The sequence below is a fragment of the Ceratotherium simum genome, chromosome 15, assembly GCF_057802395.1.
Source record: "Ceratotherium simum simum isolate JZ-2026a chromosome 15, ASM5780239v1, whole genome shotgun sequence".
Lineage (NCBI taxonomy): Eukaryota > Metazoa > Chordata > Mammalia > Perissodactyla > Rhinocerotidae > Ceratotherium > Ceratotherium simum.
The window spans coordinates 11868422-11890253 of NC_141914.1; the positions used below are offsets into that span (position 1 = coordinate 11868422).

Genomic DNA, 21832 nt, shown 5'->3' on the forward strand with positions numbered 1-21832 from the left:
TTTATCAGTTTAATACATAATAAAGGGTATGATAAGGGATACAGATCAATAGCCAGATGAAGAGAAACATAGGGCAAGGTCTGAAAGGGTCTGGAGTGCAGGAGTTTTGTTGCTGTGGAGTTGGGTTGCACCACCCTTCTGGCACATGGTTGTGTTCACCAAACTGGAAGATCTGTGAACCTCATACTTTTAGGATTTCTATGCAGGCCTTATCAAGTAGGCATGAGCAATTATTAATTCAATTTCCAGCCCCTCTCTGGGAGTGGCAGATGGGGCTGAAAGTTCTAAGCTTTTAATCATGGCTTGGTATTTCTGGTGACCAGCCCCCATCCAGGAGTCCACCAAGAGTCATCTCATTAGAACAAAAGACAATCCTATCGCCCAGGAAATTCCAGAGGTTTTAGGAGCTATGTGTCAGAAACCAGGGTCAGTGACCAAATAATAGCAGGAACTAGGAACAGAGATCAATATATGTATTTCTTATTGTTTCACAATGACTCCCTCTTTTCTTTTTTTTTTTTACCACAACAGTGCAGCAAAGGTCTTGAAATCTTCATCTTACTTCTTGTGAGGGGCTTTGGTGTCAGTCTTGACTATAGACTTTTATTAATTAAATAAATAGAGTTAGTTGGTGCTACCCTTTCAAGAATAATGGTAGGAAATGGGTTAGTAGCTTGTAAGCTGTTGACTATAAGGTCTAGTGTTTATTCTAGTTCTACTAATAACCCGTAACATGCCACTCTGGGACGGGACTGTTTTCAGTTTTCGTAATTTGTAAAATGTTGACAAATTTTTCAAAAATGTAAGACTAAGAAAAATAATGTCCAAAACTTTTGGATTTATGAGTGAAATAAATATTCTAGAGAATATACTGTATAGTTTCATCTTGCAAATAGTTTTTCTAGATAATTTGTGAAACTTTCAGCACAAGATGGGTATCAGTTGTTAAATTAATAGAGTTTTCCAAAGTTAAAGAAAATGACCTCTTCTCTTTGTGGCAATAGATTGGGGGGGAAGGGGGCAAAATACCATAGGTGTTTTGAAAAGGCTACATTTTGCCTTTTCTGTGAAATAATACATCATTAATTATTTCCATGCAACAAATTAATACTACTATGATTAAAAATTCAAACTGAAAATATCTAAAGACATTATATACAATTATAACCTTAACTGAGATAATTTACCACAGTATGAATTCTGGTTTGAAATTGATGGAATAGTGCCACTATTTCCCTCTTATCTTTTGGAAATCACCCAGAAACACCAAAAAGAAATGGAAATCAGTAGCCTTTATATATGCAAACAATATAGTCAATTAGAAGGTAAAAATGAAAAGAAAAATATTTATTTATAGTAGCAACAAAAAAGGTAAAATACCTAGGAAAACACTTAAGAAGTATGAAAGATATAAACTAGTATTTCTCAAAGTTTTTCCTAAGTCACCTGCATGAAGCTATCTGAACCCCATACTAGTCCTAAAGAATCACAATCTCTTGTAGTAGGTCAGGGAATCTGAATTTTAGCAAGTACCCACACACTGATTTTCTTCACATTAAGTTTGAAAATCAATACTCTATATTAAAACAATAAATAGAAATCTCTAGAACTGTATTAAAGGTAAGAAAAGAAGACCTGAAGGGAAAGTAATACATGTAGGAAGACAGTGTGATAAAGCTGTTAATTTTCCTGAAATTAAAATTTACAAATATCATATAATTCCAATAAAAATGACAAAAAGATTTTTTTTGTTATTGTTACTAAAAGCTAATTCTAAAGTTCAAATGGGAAATAAAAGGAAGCATAACCAAGAAAATTATGAAAGAGGAGTGTAGGGGAGAAGGGCTGGGAATTTGGCCACTTAGATATTAAAACTTATTATGACGCTCTAATGACTAAAAGATTGTCTTACTTACTCTTGACTTTACAGAGAAGTCTAGAAAATAGAAGACAAATTCCAGAAGTAGACCCACATACGTACAGAACTTTTATGTACGATAAGATGATAAAAAGTGATAAAACTAATGGGTAAATGGGGAAATTAACAATCCCAATGGGAGATTTTAACATAGTTCTCTTAAACTGATAGAACGTGGACACAAAATTAGTAGAGCTGTAGCAAAGTTGGTCTAATTCATACACACACGCGCACACACACACACACTATACCCAACAGTGGCAAAATATACATTCTTTTCAAGTGCACACAGAACATTTACAAATATTGATCATATGCTAGGTCGCAAAGCAAGTCTCATCAGATTTCAAAGAATCAAAACATACATGTTCTCTGACTAATGTACAGTTAATTTAGAAATCAGTAATAGAAGATAAACTATTGTTCCTAAGTTAAGATATATACCTCTAATCTGGGTAACCCATGGATCGAAGAAGAAATCACAATGAAAATTAGATAAATGTTGAACTGAATAAAAGATATATACCAAAATTTACATTATATAGGTAGAAGCTTTGCTTCGAGGAATATTTATAGCTTAAAATGCTTATATTAAAAAAAGAAGCAAGGTTGAATACTAGTCATCTAAACATAAAGTTCAAGAGGTTAATGGGAGAACAAAAGTTAAAAACAAAGTCAAAAGAAGGAAGTAATAGAGATAGCTAAAACTAATGAAATAGAATAAAACATAAAAGAGAGGATCAATAAAGCCAAAACTTGGTTTTTTGAAAAAAAATTGATAAATGCCTGGTAAGAATGTTCTAAGAAAAAGAAAGGAGGCAAAAATAACCAAAACCCTGAATGAACATGAAAACATCAATATAAATTCCATAGTCAGCTGAAGGATAATAGAGAATTCTGCTACTTACAGTGGCTGCTTGGGTTGGTTTAGAGCAACCCTCCTTTGAGAAGTACTAGGAAAACTGGACAAAATCTTTCTTAGTAATACTTACTTGTGCTTTTCTGTCAGATCACTTAATTCAACTAGGGGTTAAGATGATTCCAAGCTTTACTTCTGTCCTTTGAGGAAGGGTCCATTTATGGTTTAACTTTGTGGCAGATACTGTCAGTGCCCTGCTCATACCCTATGGCCACTTGGACTGTATCATTTCAGTATGCTCTGGACAATTTCCAGTTTTCAATATCTATATCTCTTTGCCTCAGGCCTTTTTTTCCTGAAACTTCAGAAGACTGTACTTCTCATGGCAGTTCAGAAGTTCCAAGAAATTAATACTCCCCCCTCACTTCAGAAAGTACTCAATCAATAAGCCTTATAAATATCCCCGTTCTGTCTCCCCTTGAGTTGCTGAGGCTTGTGCTTTTCACTGTTTTTCAGAGTTCCCCTATTGTATTAACCCTAGCCGCCTACCCTGGATAACTAGCTTAATAACACACGTGTTAATTTAAAGCCTATTTTCCCTTCCCTGTATCACTCCTCACTCCCCTGCCATTTTTCTCTGTACCTACCGAATAAACTACTTGCATTCAAATCCTTACGTTAGGGTCTGCGTCCAATTGGAACCCAAACAAACACACTTACTTTAAGGATGTGTTTCTTCAGGGTCCCAACCAAAAGAATAAGGTGTTTCCCAGAGCCCCTCTTCCTTGAAAGGTTGTGCACTCCAGTTGTTCCCCTGGCGCTGCAAGTTTGCTAAGGTCTCTGCCTAGTGTCTCAGCCTCTCAGCCACAACTGAATAAGGTGATTGCATTAAGGAGAAAAGAGGCTCCAAAAGTCAGTTTCATGTCTGGGCCTTCCTCCTCTCTTGCGTGCTGGCCCCAGAGATTTTTCAGTGCCTTGGTAGCTTTCCACTGCTTTCAAAAAAATGGTTTTTATATTTTTTGCAGCTTTTTTAGTTGTTCTCATTGGGAGGATTGATTTGAAACTACCTAGACTATTTGGCAGAGGTGGAACGTAGTGTTATGTTTTATATACCTATTCAAATTCAAAAGATATTGTTGAGTAAATGGTTGGATATAAGTCTGGAATTCAGATGATAGTTCAGAGCTGGAAATACAGATTTGGAAACTTAGTGTGGAGATGCTATTTAAAAACATGACAGTGGATTACTTTAGAGAATGTTTGTTGATGGAGAAAAAGTTCATAAAATTGAATGCTCGGGAGACTGAAATAAAGTATCTAGTTAGCTGGAAAAAAAACAGGAAAGTATTGCATACTGGAAACCAAGTTAAAGTGTAGATTACACTCTCCACACAGATAATACATCATTTAACAGATAATGTAATTTAAGCTAAGCACTTGTGGGTACAAGGCATTGGGGAATGAACACAAAGATAAAACGTAGTCCTTTCTTTAATCCATGTAAATAACAACCTATAGTACATAATAAATCATATATTAGCTTGGTTGCAATCAGATCGCAGCATAAGATGGCTTGCCCTTGTGTTGGTGTTAATGCCAGTGTTCCTGCTTACCTGTACCTGCTAACCTTCCGGAAGATTTTAGCAATGCTAGAGAATCGAAGGTATAAGAATAAAGTGGGATTACCACTTTCCTCTGAAGTAGGAGTGGACGTTGCCAACTCCTTGGCTGGCATAGGAATGCTTTTTAGTGTTTTGAGGAAATAGTTACAAAGAAGATTTGTCAGACTACTTAAAAACAGCAAATATGAGAACAGTTGTATCTAGGTGGTGTGAATTTTTTTTAAACCGTGTTTATCTCTATTCTCCATATTTTCTACAATGAGTATGTATTATTTATGTGATAAAAATATGTGTAGATATTTGTTCTAACTTAAGAAAATTTTCAACTGAATTATTTTCCACAGAGAGAAGTTGCAGCTAATAGCCAGAATGGGGAGGAAATTGTTCCTGCTTTGACTTTACGTTTCTTGATAACACAACTGGAAGCAGCACTTAGGAACGTTCAAGCTACTAATTATACTGTAAGTGTTTTCTTTTGAAGGTTTGAAATAATGGACTTGGATAACATTTTCCAATGAGAGAACAGCCAATGCATGCTTGTTTTCAGGTGGAGGCCAATTTGTATTTTCCTCTTTTACCTCTAGAGAGAGGTACACATACACTGATTTCCTTCCTGTGTCTTGTACTTTCTTCTGACTGCTTCTCTTTAATGAGCCTATTCTAGTCCCCTCCCCTGGCGTAAAATTGTTAGTCTTATTAAAGAGAAACTTGAACTAGTAAAAATGGGCTTTCCCAATTAGATGTGGAGAGTCATAAACTTCAAAAACTATTCCTTCCTTTTCCCCTAAGTATTAATCAGCTCCTCTTTCTTCTGCTCTTTCTATATTTGTAAAAATTGGAACTTCTCTCATCTGTTATTGAGTAATGATGTGAGATAAAATTGACAAGATATATGTTCAAGGTCAAATTATACTTTAGAAATAAATAGAAAACTCTGAGGAAAAATAAACCTTCTATCAAAAATCAAAACCAATATTTCATGACAGTAAAAGGAAAAAACACTTCCTTGAATAATTTGGATCAGTGAAGTAAGTTGTTTCGCACACATGCAGAAAATGGATTAGAGTTATCTTCAAGAAACGACTACCCAGGCACCGAACAAAGTAGCCTGAGACACCAAATCTCATATTATAATGATGTATAAGGAGGTGGAAAAATAATCCTTATTTAGGACTCTCAGGACCAGGGTTCTAAGAGGTGATATACACCACCCTAAAGGATGGAGTCAAAAGAGGGAACAAAGAAAAGAAAGTTTGCATCAATAAGTAATCCCAAGAACTTCTGGGATGCTGCAGACCTGCTGTTTCTTCCACTGACCAAGTTGCCAAGCAGTGCAATAAATCAGCATATGAATAGCATTAACAGATGCTGATTGCTTAGCCTTCTCCCCTTAGGTATTACTTCAAAGATGAGTGTTACACTAGGAAATGGAAGAGTTCCCTCTCTTGGTAGCGTTTGTGAGCAGAATTGGAATTGTTATGATCAGAGCAGCCAAACGGCTCTCATTTTTCCTCAAGGCCACCAAGGAGAGGCGAGACAACCTTGTAGGAGGTGGCAGTGGGGTGGGGGTGGGGGACAGCTGCCAATAATGTCTCTATATCCATTTAGTTTCAGTATTTGGAATAATCTCTGCTAATGGAGGGGAAGGTAGGGAGAAAAGGGCAGGGCATTTAGGTTAGAAATGTACCATTTGCATCTTTAAATTTCTGAGTTCTTTACCATCTACTTCTAATTATAGCAGTTCTTTACCATCTCCTTCTAATGACCACAATTCTGCATCTCACCCTGTTCTCAAAATGTTCTTTTTATTTAGAATTGTATGAGCCAAAGGCTCTGTTGTGTTGTTTATGAAGCTAGTTTTTTAAAGTTGCAGAATATAGCTCCCACTTACTTAGTCTTTGCTTTATGACAGACACTATTCTAAGCACTTTGTAAGGATTACCTCATTTACTCTTCACAAGCACCTCATCTCATTATTCCCATTTTGTAGATTAGAAACTGAGGCATAGGGGTTAAATAACTTGCTTAATTCATCAAGTAGTAAGTAGTGAGTCAGGATACAAACCCATGTAGTCTTGGCTTCAGAGTCTATGCTCTGAACTAAATTATACCACCTCTTCAGAGTTGGGAATTTTAAGAAAAAACCAGTTAGATGTTACAGGAGAGTTTGTGTTCATAAACTCACTTAGTCCATTGACAACAAACACACATGTCTGTTTCCATTCAGATCAATTTGATCTGACTTCTAACTTCTCACTCCAGCCAGTTATTTCATAAATGTATACTGTTGGCCATAAGAAGTGTGTTAAGAGAATATGCTTAGATCAGTATAAAAAGAAAACTTATATCCTGTAGATGCTTATCATCCTTATGTACCTGAAAAATCTTGTTTATAGTATAGGACAATCTCAGTGAAAAAAGTTAATGTGACAAAATATATGGTTTTAGTCTTCAGTCAGTAGAGAGCTTATGAACAGAATGGACAGTATTTTTCTCCATAGACAGTTTTTTAACTTTTTATTTTGAGATAATTTTAGGTGCACAGAAGTTCAGAAATACAGTTGTACAATACAAAAGTACAGAGAGGTCCTGGTGTACCCTTCAGTCGGTTCCCCCCAATAGTTACATCTTACATAACAACAGTATATTATCAAAACCAAGAAGTTGACCTTGGTACAATGGGTGTTGTGTCACGAGTCTTCAAGACCACCCCCACATTCAGAAGGACTCACAGGACTCAGTATTAGTTGTATTCACACTAAGAGTTATTACAGTGCTGTAGTAAAGATACACACTGAGATCGTATGGTGAAAAACATAGGCAGAGTCTGGAAGAATCCAGCTGCAGGCTTCCTTATGTTTTCTCCCTACCATAAGGGGTCACACAGAGTATACTCCCTCCTCCCCCCTCTACAAGAACAATGCAGCAGCATGTGTATGTGTGATGTTTCTGCCCAGGGAAGCCCATTGGAGACTCAGTGCCCAAGTTTTTGCTGTGGGTTGGCCATGTAGGCACTCTCTGCCCAGCTTGTATCAAAATTCTAGGCTCCCAGAAGAAATTCCCAGGTGTTCAGCATAAATCACATTGTTGGCCAAAATAGTCTAGGCAGAGGGAGCCACCCTCGTCAGTTGGAGTAGTGGGAACACTCCTGAAATCCAGGTTCCCAGACACCAGCCAAGGGTCAGCCTTGCAAGCAGGCCTTCCTAAGGATAGCAGACTCAGGCCAGCTAGGCTAACTTTTTTATGCACAGGTGTGTATGGTTCCTTTATCACAAGTATATATTTGTGTAACCACTACGGCAATCAAGATAAAAGAACTATTTCATCACCACAAAAATCTCTCTTCTGCTACTCCTTTATAGTCATACTCACTCCTAGCCCTCCTCGCTTTCCCTAGTCCCTAGTCTATTCTCCATCTCTGTAGTTTGGCATAGACCATTTTTAAATGAAGGAAATATCCGCGTGTTTTAATTTTTCATTGACGAAGTGATAAGCTTTATGTTTATACTGTTATAACAAAACTCACACATGGACAGTAAGACTGTGATTTAAGAAACCATCGTATTTTTTAAGCTCGATGGTAGCTGCTTGGGTATTCATTATATTATTAGTTAACGTGTTCTTGTTACCTAAAATGTTATATAATGAGAAAGAGAGGGAGAGAAGGAAAAATTTTTGAAAGGTTTAATATAATAAATCTTGATGGCATTTGCTTTCATTTTCTGTAATCAAACTCTGATATTTTATTTTGAGATTATTGACTATCCTCTTTCTTCTTCTGGGTCAAATTATCAAATACATCTAAAATGCAGTCTCTATGATGATTGATAATATGATAATTTTTACTATTTTTAATAATTACTAGAAGGGCCTAGGATATTTAATTAAGCTTACTATACCGAAAAGTAGCTTAGTCTAAATAACCAAGTAAAATGTATTTTATCTTTTTAGGCACATCAGATTAATATTGGTTATTATTTGACATTACTGTTTTTGTATGGAGTAGCACTCACTGAAAGAGGAAAGAAAGAGGTATGTAGCATGTGTTATCTGCCTGTTACAAATCTTTTCACATACACTGACTTCATTTTAACAAAATAAAATGGTGATTTTTGAAATTCTCCAAAAATTGAAACCATTCAGTGACTTTTCTGTTGTATATTAGTAATATAGAGTAATTATGCCACAGACTATATTGTGAAACTAAAAATATTGATAAAGTTAATTTTAACTTGTAAATTTAGTTATTTAATTTATCTTTTAAATGCTTACTATTTATGTAAAACAGAAGATTATTTAGCATCTTTCACTTACACAATACATTTTAATACATTTTCTAGCGTAGTTTAATCTCTCTGGTCTTACTCCTTTTGTAAAATACGAGTTTTACCTCAAATTTTTTGTTTAATAAAATGAAGTGCAAAAAGTAAAAATCTGGGAGTTAACTAGGTGTTTTCTAAGGATCCTTTCAAATTTAACATTCTCTTTTTCTGATTTTTAATGATTTCTCATATTTTCTTTGCAGCCTTGATATTTCTTTTACTTTTTGTCTTCCCAAATCTATCCTCTCTACTTGGTTTCCTAAGTTAAATATGTAGGTCTGGCTTGTTAATTAGGTGAAGTAGAATTTATAAGCACCAAACTGAAAGCATTTCCATTTTAAGTAATTTCACATAATGCTAATTATTGTTCAGTGTGATATGCTAGAGAATATTTGTAAGCAAACCCTTGCGGCATTTTTTTTCCCAAGGAGACCAAGGCCATTATGTTTGTTTTAATAATTATAACTGAAGCCTTTATTGGAACTGATCCTAATCTTTACTTCCAAACCTTTATTGCTTATGGTTGAGATGGTGCTTCCCCAAAAGAGACTATATGTGTGGTCAAGAAGTCACTTATTTCCTATTTGAAAAATTCGGAAGATTTGTGCTTCAATTAGAAACAAGAATTAGGAAGAATTATAAAGAATTCTGCTCCTATAGTCATCAGAAAAGCCCTCCTTTTGGCTAGTAATATTTGTCAATTTTAAATAGAAAAATAATTGTTGTTGTAATGTTCACTTTGAAACACTGGTTAAAGAAGAAAATATTTTAAGCACTGAATACATTATCTATATGATCATATTACAGAGATGCTAGGATTGGAGATGTGGATAAATGACCAAACGACTGGGTCAGTATTAAAGCTGTCCTGACTTCTCCAGTTTGGGAAATAATGGTTGATTATAAAAGAAAGATACAATGCCCTTTACATCAGCCAAACCTAGTTTTATGTTACTACAGGATTATACAGAAGCTGAGAATAAATTTCTAGTGATGAAGATGGTGATCCAAGAAAATGAAATTTGTGAAAACTTTATGTCTTTAGTTTATTTTGGACGTGGTTTGCTTCGATGTGCTCAGAAAAGGTAAGGATTTTAATTAATGGGAGATCTTGCCTATCAACTTTCAGCATTGTGAAATGGGAATAAAGTTTTCACAGTGTAACAGGGATCATAACATTTGTGCTCTACTGGCTCTTTTCTTTTTCACCTGTTCCTAGAGACAATAATTTCTTTAATATACTTGAGAATATTAAATATCAAAATTAACAGGCCATGGCAGTAAGAGGCAGTATAGTGGAAACATTAGGAAAATAGGTTTTAGAGTCTGACAGACCTGGGTTTAAATACATTTTCTACCATTTACCTAATCTATGACCCTGAAAATTTAAAGTTGCTAAGCCTTATCTTTTTTTCTTATTTGTAAAATAGAACTAATAATAGTGCCCACCCCGTAAGGATGTTGCAGGTGATTAGCACAGTACTCAGGACACAAAAATGCTATTTTTAAGAAGTAAATAATGGTGGTTTGTTGTTAGTGCTATCAAGTCGATTCCGACTGCTAGTGACCCCGTGTACAGCAGAGCGGAACCCTTCCTGGTCTTTTTTGTTCCATCCTCTCATCTTCCGGCACTATATCAGACAATTTTCCATTGTTATTAATGGCCAATTTTTCCAAAAGTTCGTAGCCAGGCCCTTCTTCGTAGTCTGTCTTAGTCTGGAGGCTCCGCTGAAACCTGTCCATCATAGGTGACACTGTTCATGTTTGAAATACCGGTGGCATAGCTTTTAGCTGTCCTGATGTAACTGACAGTATAGTGAAGGTTATAGACCTTAATCAAATAATCAGTTATACAAATAATCAATTATGAAATGTGATAAAGAGCTATGAAGGAAAATATAATGAACAATTAAAGTCTGTACTGGAGCCCCAGTCTGGGTTTGGGAATCAGAAGTCTCCCTGAGGAAATAACATATGCCTGAGAGCTGAAGAATGAATTAGGCAGTTTACTTGTGCAAATCCTTTTGAAGGATTACTGCTGGGCCCAACCACTGAATTCCTAAAAGGGTCACCTCTGTGGTAGTTACCTGATTCTTTGTAAGGTTTATCTTCTATCCTCTGGCATGCTTGTGTTTTCACTAGGGTATCCAGAATACTTCCCTCTTTCTGTTTACTCGCATGACGTCATCAATATAGTGGGCCAGTGTGATGTTTTGCAGAATGCCAGGATGATCAAAATCCCTTAAGTCTACACTGTGGAGAAAATTAACATAGCTCTGAGACAAGACAAAGAATGTGTACTTCTGTCCTTCCCTCAGATATGTGAACCACTTTTTATTCTCTTCACTGATGGGCATTGGAGAGAATGTGTTTTCCAGATCATTGACAAAAGAAAGCCCAGTCATACTGGCGGCATGGTTTCCTTTCATCCCTGGCCTATAGAGAACCACTACCACTCAGCTGCTCAAAGACACTGGTGCCCTTCTCACTCTGTATTTCTTATTGAGTTAATGGGTGGAGTGTTCTCTGGGCCTTTCCAGGGAACATTGTCTCGTGGTGGGTTCTATGGTCTTATTTAGTTAAGTCCATTCTAACATCCTCACCTCCCTGAGCTTTCTATAAATTCTACCAAGAAATTTCCAGCATTTCCACCTCAATTACTATAGGCCATTGTTGTGTCCAAAACTTCAAGCAGCCTTCTCAGCAGCGTGTTCGGACTGGCTTCAGGTGTCCTTGCTAGGAAAGTAAATCTTGAATTATGAAGAGTTGTCCTGTACACTTCCCTATCCAGCTGTATATTTGTCCATTGGTTCAGTACTCGTAAGATTCACTCCCACACATGTTCCTGCCAGTACATACTAGTCAAGTTCTGCAGTTCTTAAGGTGAGTAAGCTTTTTCCTCCAGGACAGGGACTCTGTTTTCCTGCTTGGGCTCTGCTTATACCTGATCCTTGAGTTATTGGTCTGTAGGCAATAAGTGGAGACAGAGGAGGCTCTTGAGAATGAAGGGCATCATCTTTTGAGACATGCACCTTAGATGATATTTTTGCATGGTCCCTAAGTAAAGGGATTCTACTCTCTCCTAGCAAAGAAGAGGTCTTTGCCAGCCAGAGGGTTCAGGGAAATTTAGGGATTCATTGTTTCTAAGCATATTCATCTACATGTCCCCAAATCAAAGCCCTGATTTTAGCATAGTAGTCCTGTTGAGGCTTTTTGGTCTTTGCTGTTGTTCTACCCTTTTGATTAAATACTGGGCCTCATTTTCAATACAGTCGGCCCTTATGTTAGAGTCAGTGAGCGTTCTTTAAATGTTACGATAGAGATTTTTTAGCTTTCATGGAGTGTCCTGCGTTGATAGCAGTAGTCCTGTCGAGGATGTGCCTTTGGTCTCTTTTGCAGTTTGTTCTACCTTGTGATTAAATCTGGGCCTGATTTTCAGCACAGATTATCTTTATGGCTACAGGAGATGAGGATCTCTTTAAATGCTGCCATAGAGGTCTCTGTCTTTCACAGTGTGTCCTGAGTCAATAGTTGGCTGACCTGTGCCTGTCATTCTCTTTCTTCAAGGCTCCCAAGACAGTAAACAAAAGCCAACCAACTCTACAGTCCCTTTAATTACCATGGCCCCCATACTGTTCAAGCTTGAGCTACTACATAAGCTATTGCCTCCCCTTCCACCTGTACTTCATCCCAATCTACCACAGGTGAGAGTCCTAGTGTTTGTATTTCTATAGCATGCCAGAGGCTATCACCACCCTACTTACCACAGAAAAATGGATTACTTGTCTTGTTGCTAAACTATCTAGTTACAGAGTCCTATTCAAACTAACCTTATTTTAAAATGCCTTGCAGATATAATGGAGGACTGCTAGAATTTCATAAAAGCTTACAAGAAATAGGAGATACAAATGATCATTGGTTTGACATAGATCCTACAGAAGCTGAAGATTTACCTACAACTTTTAAAGTAAGGAATTATTTACGAATAACACTTCATCTGTGACTAATCAGAATCATTTTTGATAAAGTGTGGTTCATGCTATGTCATATTCTATAGCGAACACATTCTTTTATTGAAAATTAGCTTTTACGTAAGAAACAATCTTAATTCCATTACCTAGTGCTGAATGTGTGATTCAGCAAGTAGAGAGAAGTGAGGTGGCTGTGTTAGCAAATAACAGGAAGATTTGTTTTCAGATAACAAGAAGATTAAAATCTGTACTAGTCCAGTATTTCACATGGCTAAAGCTAAATCTTATAGTTAGCTTCTTTTTTTCTAATTATGTTTACCATTATTTTGTTGTTTTAAATTTAAAAAGTGCTAAATGCTTCAGAAAATTTGAAAAATGTAAAAATACCCAAATATAAGTAAAATTCATCCATATTTCTTCAAATGGAGAAACCACTGTTGGTATTTTCATTTATGTCTTTCCAGACACACATGTATAAACACTCATTCCCTTTATCTTTAGTAAATTAGTATGATGTTATACACATTGATTTGTAGACTGGAAATATATATTATTGTGAATTTCCCAGTAATTAAGTTATTATACAGTATAATTTTTTCATAGTTCATTATATAACTGTGCTAACTGTGCTTTAATTTGCTTAACTACTTCGCTACTATTGAACATTTAGTTTATCCTAAATATTCCAGTTTTTCACTATTATGTAAAGTGATCTTTGTGTATTTCTCACATCATTCCCTTAGGATAAATTTCTAAAGGTAGAATTGTGAAGCAAGTGTTCACACACTTGTAAAGTTGTTGATATATATCTTCATATTTCCTCTCAGCAAGTTTGTATCAGTTTATATTCTTAAGACAAATGGGAGTTTCCATTTCCTCACACCTTCTGGGTATTCTTTACTCTCTGAGTAATTTTTACCCATCTGATAAGCCTTATTGGTCACTTTTTTAAATTTGTGTAATATGAAAATAGCTATACTAGGTTTCTCTTGGTCAGTGTTTGAATGGCATATCTCTTTCCAAACTTTTACTTTAAACCTTTCTGGATTCTTATATTTTAGCTGACTTTAAAGCCAAATACATTCCTTAAAATAAAGATGGATATTTCATAAAAACACAAAATTTAATTTTATAGGAAGTTACAACAACTCAAACTTTGTATATACCTAATAATATAGCTTTATATGGGACAAAAACTTATAGAACTGGAAGGAGAGACAGAAAACTCTCCAATCACAGTGAATTACTTTAATATACCCCTCTCAGCAATCTATAGAATAAGCAGACAATTTTTGGCATTTGTCAGGATAATCATATGACTTTTAACTTTGACATAATATATACATTTTTTTAAATATTGAACTTGTGTGCTTACCTATAGCAGTCCCTACTTGGTCTTGGTTTTCTCTTTTTCCTCTTCCTTTTAAGCTATTTTTCTTTATTCAAAATTTCTTAGTGAACTTTTATTTTATGCAAAGTAATACATGTATGCAGTTTGTCAAATAATATTAAAAGACTTAAAAATTAACAGTCCGTGATCCATCATCTCTAATTGTAGCTGCTAACTAGAGGCAACTTCTTCTAACTCTTGAGGCATTTTTCTTTGATACTTAACCTATATTTTTTGAAAATATTTTTAAAATTTCTCTATTTTAGCTATTATCTTTTGACTTGCCACTATGGATGGTGAGGATTTGTTAGCTCTCTTCTATATCCTCTTCACACATATACTTCCCTTCCCCCATCCTACCTACCAGTAGTTGTAAGTTTTTATTCACTTGGCCTTAGAGTTTCTCTTTACTCTGTTGCTTGGAATAGCCTTCACCTTTTTCCTGTGTAGAATCCTGTTTCCTGGATCTCAAGTTTTCCTCTTTCTGGGTTTACTCCTTGTTTTGGTGGTACAACTCATCCAGCAGCTTCCTAGAAAACGGTGTTTGCTTGGAAGGTGAAATTTTTGAATCTTTCAAGTCTGAAAATAATTTATTTTTTGTATACTTTATTTGTATCTTGCCTGGGGAAAGAATTGTGGGTTGAAAATCATTTTCCTTCATATTTTAGAAGTGTATTTCTCTTATATTCTAACTTCCAGTAGTACTTTTGAGAAATCTGGTGTTCCAATTCACAATCTTTTGCTTGTCACCTGTTTCATTTTTTTCTTTTGGGAGTTTTTAAGATATTCTGTGTATCTCTAGTGTTCTGAACTTATATTTTGAAAATCTCTGGGACATTTTCTCGATTTATTTATTTGATGATTTCTTCTTAATTTTCTCTTTTCTTTCTAAAATGTTTATTTTTCAGATGCTTGAGATCATGAACTGAATCTCTAATTTTCTTATTTCTTTTTTGTTTTTATTTTTTTGTTCCACTTTCTAGGAGATTTTCTCAACTTTATCTTTCTGCGTATGGTTGATATTCAGGCAGTACACACTAGTACTATCATATTAGTGTTATAATGTTAAAATATTTCCATACTGCTTCAAAAATAGCTGCTGCGGTGAGTTTCTTGGGTACTCACCCACGATTCAAGCTGCTGTACATTCTACTAGCCCTCTCTCCTTATACTTCTCTAAAGTCCAGGAGCTGAAGGTTTACTGTCTGGTAGGGCAGAATGCTTCCATGATCCTGCTCTGGCTCTAGGCCAGCATGTTCTTAATCTGTTATGACTGGTGCCTGTGCCTGTCAGCCCACCAAAAGTCCTGCTTCCCAGACACTGTGATTAGTTTTTTTAGGGAACTTAGAGGGCTGGCCTGTATCCCTTTATCTGGCACTGAGGAATCCCAAGTAAGTACCACCAGAGGCCTGCCCTGTCCCAGTTTCTCCTGTCCTCATGTGTCCCCTTAGATGAACTCACCCTGGTAGGGGAAGATGGCATGCTTAGCGATGCTGGCACCTTAGCAAGGCAATGTCCTTTCATATGGTTATTATTTTTAACATTACCCTTGTTCCTGTCCTTCTATAGAATTTTTAATATCAATGATTATTTCAGCTATCATCTACCAAGTTTTTTTTTTTAAATGAATGTTCCCTTTTCTTTTTAAATGACATCCTATTCTTGTTTCATGAATGCATAATATATTAGAGGTAAACATTAGAGGTAAATGTCAGCCAGATCATGGAAGGCTTTATAAGCCAAGTAAGGGGCTCAGAGTCTATCTTGAGGGTAATGTGAAACCCCTGAAGACTTTTAAACAGTGAGATGATATAATCAAATTATAATAAAATCTGGGTTATAGAATTTAGAACTTCGAATAGTTTCTGTATTTAGTGTAAGAAAAGATTAAGAAAGTAAAAATGCTGATAAAATAGTTACAAATGGTAGTTAGTGTTCCAAAGAAAATAAACGGGGCAGGGGTAGAGAAAATGGAGAATGCATAGACACATACCCATATACCTGCCTATATCCATATTTATCTATATGTATATATGCATATATGCATGTGTGGCCTCTCTGGGAGGTGATATTTAAGTTGGAACTAGAAGGTTGAGAATGGAACTAGCTCTATAAAGAGTGATGGAGGGAAGAGCATTCAAGGTAAATGAAATAGAATATGGAAAGGCCCTTAGGCCTTAAAGAGCAAGTTTGAGGAACTGAAAAAATAAAACTAGGTGAATTTTATAGTGAGTGAGGCTAGAGATGAATTTGAAGAGATGGACCAGTGATGACTAGATGTACTGGGTTCAAGTTCTGCAGGACCTTGCACCTCAGTCCTTAGTAAGGGTTCCATATTTTGTTTTAGGTACAGTGGAAGCTGTTGAAGGATTATAAGCAAGGACCTGACAATTTTTTGCTTCTGTGTAGAGTGCTTTGGAGCAGAGTAGGTGGGAACAAGGGGGACCAGTTAGGCAGCTGTTGTCAGTAATCTAGGTAAGACATAGAGTGGTAGCAATGGACATAGAAATAGAAGAATTTGCAATATATTTGGGAAGAAGACTCACAGTACTTGCTGATATATTGCATGTAAAGGGTGATGGAATCCATTATGCAGTGGATGACTTCAGGATTTCTGGCTTGAAGCTGAATAGATAGTGGTAGATGAGATTGATACAAGTCTCATGAGGGCTAAGTTCACTGCTGTATCCTTAATATCCATAACATCCATAACAACCTGGCCCATAACAGGCATTCAGTAAATATTTGTTGAATAAATGAATGCCAAAGACTGAGGGCAAGAGATGAGGGATAAGGAGCAAGAAACAGATTTGGTGGGAGAATCAGTAGATCAATATTGAACTATTAAGTTGGAGATCTGTGAAACTGCAGTACTTATATACATGCTATGAATTTCATTCTTTTGTTTTGGCATTTCCACTTGGCTATTGGCTGTCCTGACAGGGTGTACTACCTTCATACTGACAGGTCCTTAAATGCTTCTCCTTTCTTTCTCTCTTTTCCTGATATTTAAAATGTTCTAGTTGACTTGGTCAAAGCATCTTTATTCTTCATTATAGGCCATTGATTTAAAATTCTGAATACCATTGAAAGAATGTTATGAATAGTGACTAGATTCATGAAATAGTCCATAGAGCCTTATTTATCATGTCGTATACACTCAGTATATTAGAAATACTACTATTTGAAATCTTGTAATACTGTCCCTCTAAGTGATGAGTCTTTAGAACCTGGTCTAAGGACCTGTTTAACTTAGACTTGATCATGTGTTTTATCTATATTTAATCAGCATTTTAAAATAGGAAATTGCATTCCAAGTTTATAACTCTGAATGTTGGAGCCGTATTTCTCTACCCTACTTCTGTCGCACTGCTAACAAGGTGTCCTGGGGACCAGTTCTAGCAAAGACTTTCCTGGGCTCCCAGTAATTTGTTGTCTCTCTGTATATATATCAGAGGAAGTAATTCTTGATAGGAACATGTCAGGTGTTATGCTATGGGTTAGGATGGTAAAGAGAAGTATAGACTTTTTTCAAACATAGATTTTTTTCCTTTCTCCATGTTTATATTCAGTAAGAAATCCAGTATTTCTAATTTAGGGCCTTCCTATATATTGTTTACTTAGAATGAGGAAAATATGGTCTATTACTGTTTTTTAAAAAAACATAAGCTGTGCCTTCAAAAAGGAATATGAAATGGACTTTATTTAAGGTAAAATATTGGAAGTATTGTAGTTTTATTACTAACTCATAAGATTTATTTTTATTTTTAAAATCTAGGATCTTCTTAATAATTTTATCAAAACAACTGAAAGTAATATAATGAAGCAGACCATTTGCAGTTATCTAGATTGTGAGCGATCTTGTGAAGCTGACATTTTGAAGAACACCAATTATAAGGTATTATAATTATCAATTAACTGAATATTTTTAAAAATGAAATTATAAATTAAACAGATAAAAATTATTATATTATCATGCGTCAAAATATTGTTTAAAAAGAGTGCCTAGTTTAATTATGGTGGTAATGCAGTTGAGAAGTTGAGTATCTCTGAGAACTTAGATTCATAGTGAGCAGGAATTATTTGTATCCTGTGAGTCAATAAAAGAATGAATTGGTTTTGCTAAGGTTTTTGTAATATTCACATGTCTCTGAAGTTATAGTTAATAATATCCCTGCAATCATACAGTGAAAATTATAGTTAGAAATGTTACAGGTTGAGAATATTAGCATTTTACTAAGGAGAAAGGTTGTCACTCTTCAAGAATTAGGTTACTAAGTAAATGATCATTATCTCTTCTATGGGTCTTGAGGGGAAAAAAATGTAACCAGTCTTGAGTTGAAGAAATTCATCAATTCCAAGTACTTCAAGTCTAGTTCTCTCTAGATGTATCAGAATAAGACGATGGGAAATCAGAAGATAGGATGAGATGTGACCATCAGTGCAAATTGAACACCACTTCTATAAAGTTGCAAGGCATGATATATCCAGCAAATGGGGTTGGTGGGGAGGAAGAGAAAACCAAGATCTATTTGTATGGTAAGATAGGTATTGGGAAGTGGGCCTGGTCAAGTGCAGTGCTCAGGGTGGGCAAGTTCAGTCTTGGTGTAGGTGACATGGTGATATGGTCCTAAGGTTTCCCAGGGAGGCTTCAGGGTTCCAATCAAATGGATAGCAGGTAGCAGCAGGCAGTCCTGGCCACAAAATTTAGATTTTTGTCATCCAAGCAGCCTACCTATTTAAAGGAAGCAGGGCTATAGTTCCCAGCGAGTGCTCACTGGGAAGGACAAGAAATATATACCTTAGGATAACGTAGTAGCTATCTGTCACAAAGAGAGCAAATCTGAGGTCTGGTGATTGGTAACAGAGGAGATTCAGGGAAAAATGGTATGGAATCGGAGCTGGGGGTAAAGAGAAATGTAAAAGTGGAGGTGAAGAGGAGGGGTAAACAGCATGTTCCTCTACAAAGGTCACTCACTAAGTTTCTGATATTTTGTTGTATACAGCATATGAAAAATATTACATTGACTTGTTCAAATTATTGCCTTGTTTCTGTCCTAATTTTTCTGTCTTTAGTGATATAAAAATAACTTGTAATGTTCTTTGATTATCAGTGATTTGTTGATAAATTTTGAGTGCCATGTAAAAACATCTAGTTACAGAATAATTTTAAAAGCGATGTAAGGTGGTATTTTCAATATCTATGTGAATTACTGTTTCCATATCAACAGCTTACTTTTATCTTTTCCAGGGATTTTTTCAGTTAATGTGCAGTAAAAGCTGCTGTGTTTATTTTCATAAAATTTGTTGGAAAAAGTTCAAGAATTTAAAATATCCAGGTGAAAATGATCAGGTATTGTATTTGTTTTTCTTTCAAAATTTTACTACAGCGTTTCGTGCTCTACCTTTTCCTCTTTCCCCTTCAGTTCTTCCTGTTCACACCCTTCTTCCTTTTTTTTTTCCTCCCTCCGTTTTTCTTTTCCTATTCTCTCTCATGCTTTTCTCCTCACTATTCCTTATTCATCATCATCATTTATTAAACAGTTCTTGGTAGAGAATACTCTGCTAGTTGCATTGCTTAGTGATTTCTATCAATCTGTTCCCTTCCCTTTTGAAGTTTGTACTCTTAAGAATAGAAATATTGTTGCATATATTCACATAAAGGACATAGAATCAAAGAGTAGAATTGCTTAATAAACAAACAGAAGGGACAGTTACACAATTTTAAGGGTAAAGAACAATGATGAATTTTATAGTTTTCAAAAATATATTTGTAATTATTTACATTTACCTAAAGTCATATAACTAAATTGAATTTTTTGCCACTAAAAGTAAAGTAGAAATACAAAGTCCAGTTCTGTATTAATTACTCTTTAGTGAGTAATGACCAGTAGTTGGGTCTGTACTGTTTGGTTCTAGAGTGTTTATGTTGTGCAGACAACAGAAAACCCTTATAAAGCAATTGAGGTGTAGTAGAAAGAGCATTGCATGTGAAGTTGGGAGATCTGGATTCAAGTCCAGATAGAGCCACTTACTGGTTTTTGTACATCAGGCTAGCAATTTAATTGCTCTGAGATTCATCTTTCTAAGCCATAAAGTGAGGATAGTAATACCTACTTCATAAGATTGTTGTGAGGATTAACACATAACCCAGATGAACTTGCATTGCTCGCTGTAAAAATCATTATATAAAGTGTTGTTATTCATTTTTTTAAGCAGTGTATAAATACTTTTCACTTTTTTTGATTCTTAGGGCAATCAATATTGCTTAACTTTAGAAGCAGATGTAAAACAAAACTAAGTAACTTAACCAGAGGACTTAGCAAGTTGAGAGCCAGAGAAAGGACTCAACAGGTTTATTCTTTCCTTTTCCCTGGACTCCTGTATATCTGATAGAAATTCAGTATTCCTTTTTATGCTTACTTAATTAGTACATTTTACTTGAAGTTACTTTCCCTCAGGGCAGCAATTACATTTTAAGCTGTAAATAGCTACTTGAAGATTTTGAAGTAGAAATGATGAAAGCAAAGTGTAATCATGCATTTTAAATAGGAAATCCATTGATACGTGAAATGCACTATCTTTGAACAGCTAACTCTCAAATGTTTATTCACAGCTTTTGTTTTACCATCTAGCAACATCTGCATCTAACTTTATTTAAATATAATCAGATTTGCTGATCAGTGACTTTTTCTGTTTTTGTTTGTCTTATTTTTTTCTGTTGATAATTTATTATTTTTTCTGTTGATAACTTTAGAGTTTTAGTGGGAAAAAATGTTTGAAGGAAGGATGTACAGGTGACATGGTAAGGATGCTACAATGTGATGTACCTGGAATTGTTAAAATTTTGGTGAGTATCTTTTTCTTATTTTTCTTGCTTTCCTTCACTGGAATGGTATTTTTGACTTGGGAACAGATTTGGGAATCATAATAATAGTATTCTAGCCGTATTCTCTTTGATGATGACTAAACTTTCTGACCTTTCTATTGCTTTGGTTTCTCCAAGTAGTATTTAAGTGGTCCTTAAGAATAAGAAAATTTTTAAAATAGAGAGAGAGGGCCAGCCCCGTGGCTTAGCGGTTAAGTGCGCATGCTCCGCTGCTGGCGGCCCGGGTTCAGATCCTGGGCACGCACCGACGCACCGCTTCTCCGGCCATGCTGAGGCTGCGTCCCACATACAGCAACTAGAAGGATGTGCAACTATGACATACAACTATCTACTGGGGCTTTGGGGGAAAAGAATAAATGAATAAATAAAATTATTAAAAAAAAAAAAGAAATATCCATTAAAAAAAAAAAAAAAATAGAGGAACACACATGCACACAGAGAAACAGACAAAGCAGGCCTGGCTGTAGTAATGAGGAATGTCTGTCATGAACCAAGGATGATAATCTAATTCTGTGCCAACTGAGTTTAAAAATAATTTTAGACTTTCTGAACCTCTTTTAGTCTGTAAGTATCCTCCTATGAAACTATCTATAGAACATCACATATCATACCTGTTATGTAAAATGCACTCAAATGATATCCATTTTATTTTTTTAGTTAATGAAATATCTTGTTGAACTTTTAGTTTATAAGTAAATAGACCCAAAATTATAAATAGAAATATATATTGTTTCTTTCTTTATCTTTAGATATGTTCTTTTTGTATTTCAGATTTGACATTTAAATCCTACAGTGATGTAAAGTAGAACTGCTTTTTAAGATCAACTCTAGTGTGTTGTCTGACTAAGATTGCTCATGGCT

The 21832-nt window shown here is 35.4% G+C and overlaps 1 protein-coding gene across 6 annotated transcripts in view; it reads left to right on the forward strand.

Moving 5' to 3' along the window:
- The window catches only part of DZIP3 (DAZ interacting zinc finger protein 3), a 97355-nt gene that overhangs the window by 20639 nt on the left and 54884 nt on the right, over nucleotides 1–21832 (forward strand). For all 6 annotated transcript variants that reach the window (XM_087439561.1, XM_087439563.1, XM_087439564.1 and 3 more), the window contains 7 exons: nucleotides 4744–4860; nucleotides 8351–8431; nucleotides 9682–9806; nucleotides 12574–12688; nucleotides 17861–17980; nucleotides 19334–19435; nucleotides 20840–20932. In XM_087439561.1, coding sequence (XP_087295687.1) covers nucleotides 4744–4860; nucleotides 8351–8431; nucleotides 9682–9806; nucleotides 12574–12688; nucleotides 17861–17980; nucleotides 19334–19435; nucleotides 20840–20932 — 753 coding nt within the window. The remainder of the gene's footprint in view (nucleotides 1–4743; nucleotides 4861–8350; nucleotides 8432–9681; nucleotides 9807–12573; nucleotides 12689–17860; nucleotides 17981–19333; nucleotides 19436–20839; nucleotides 20933–21832) is intronic.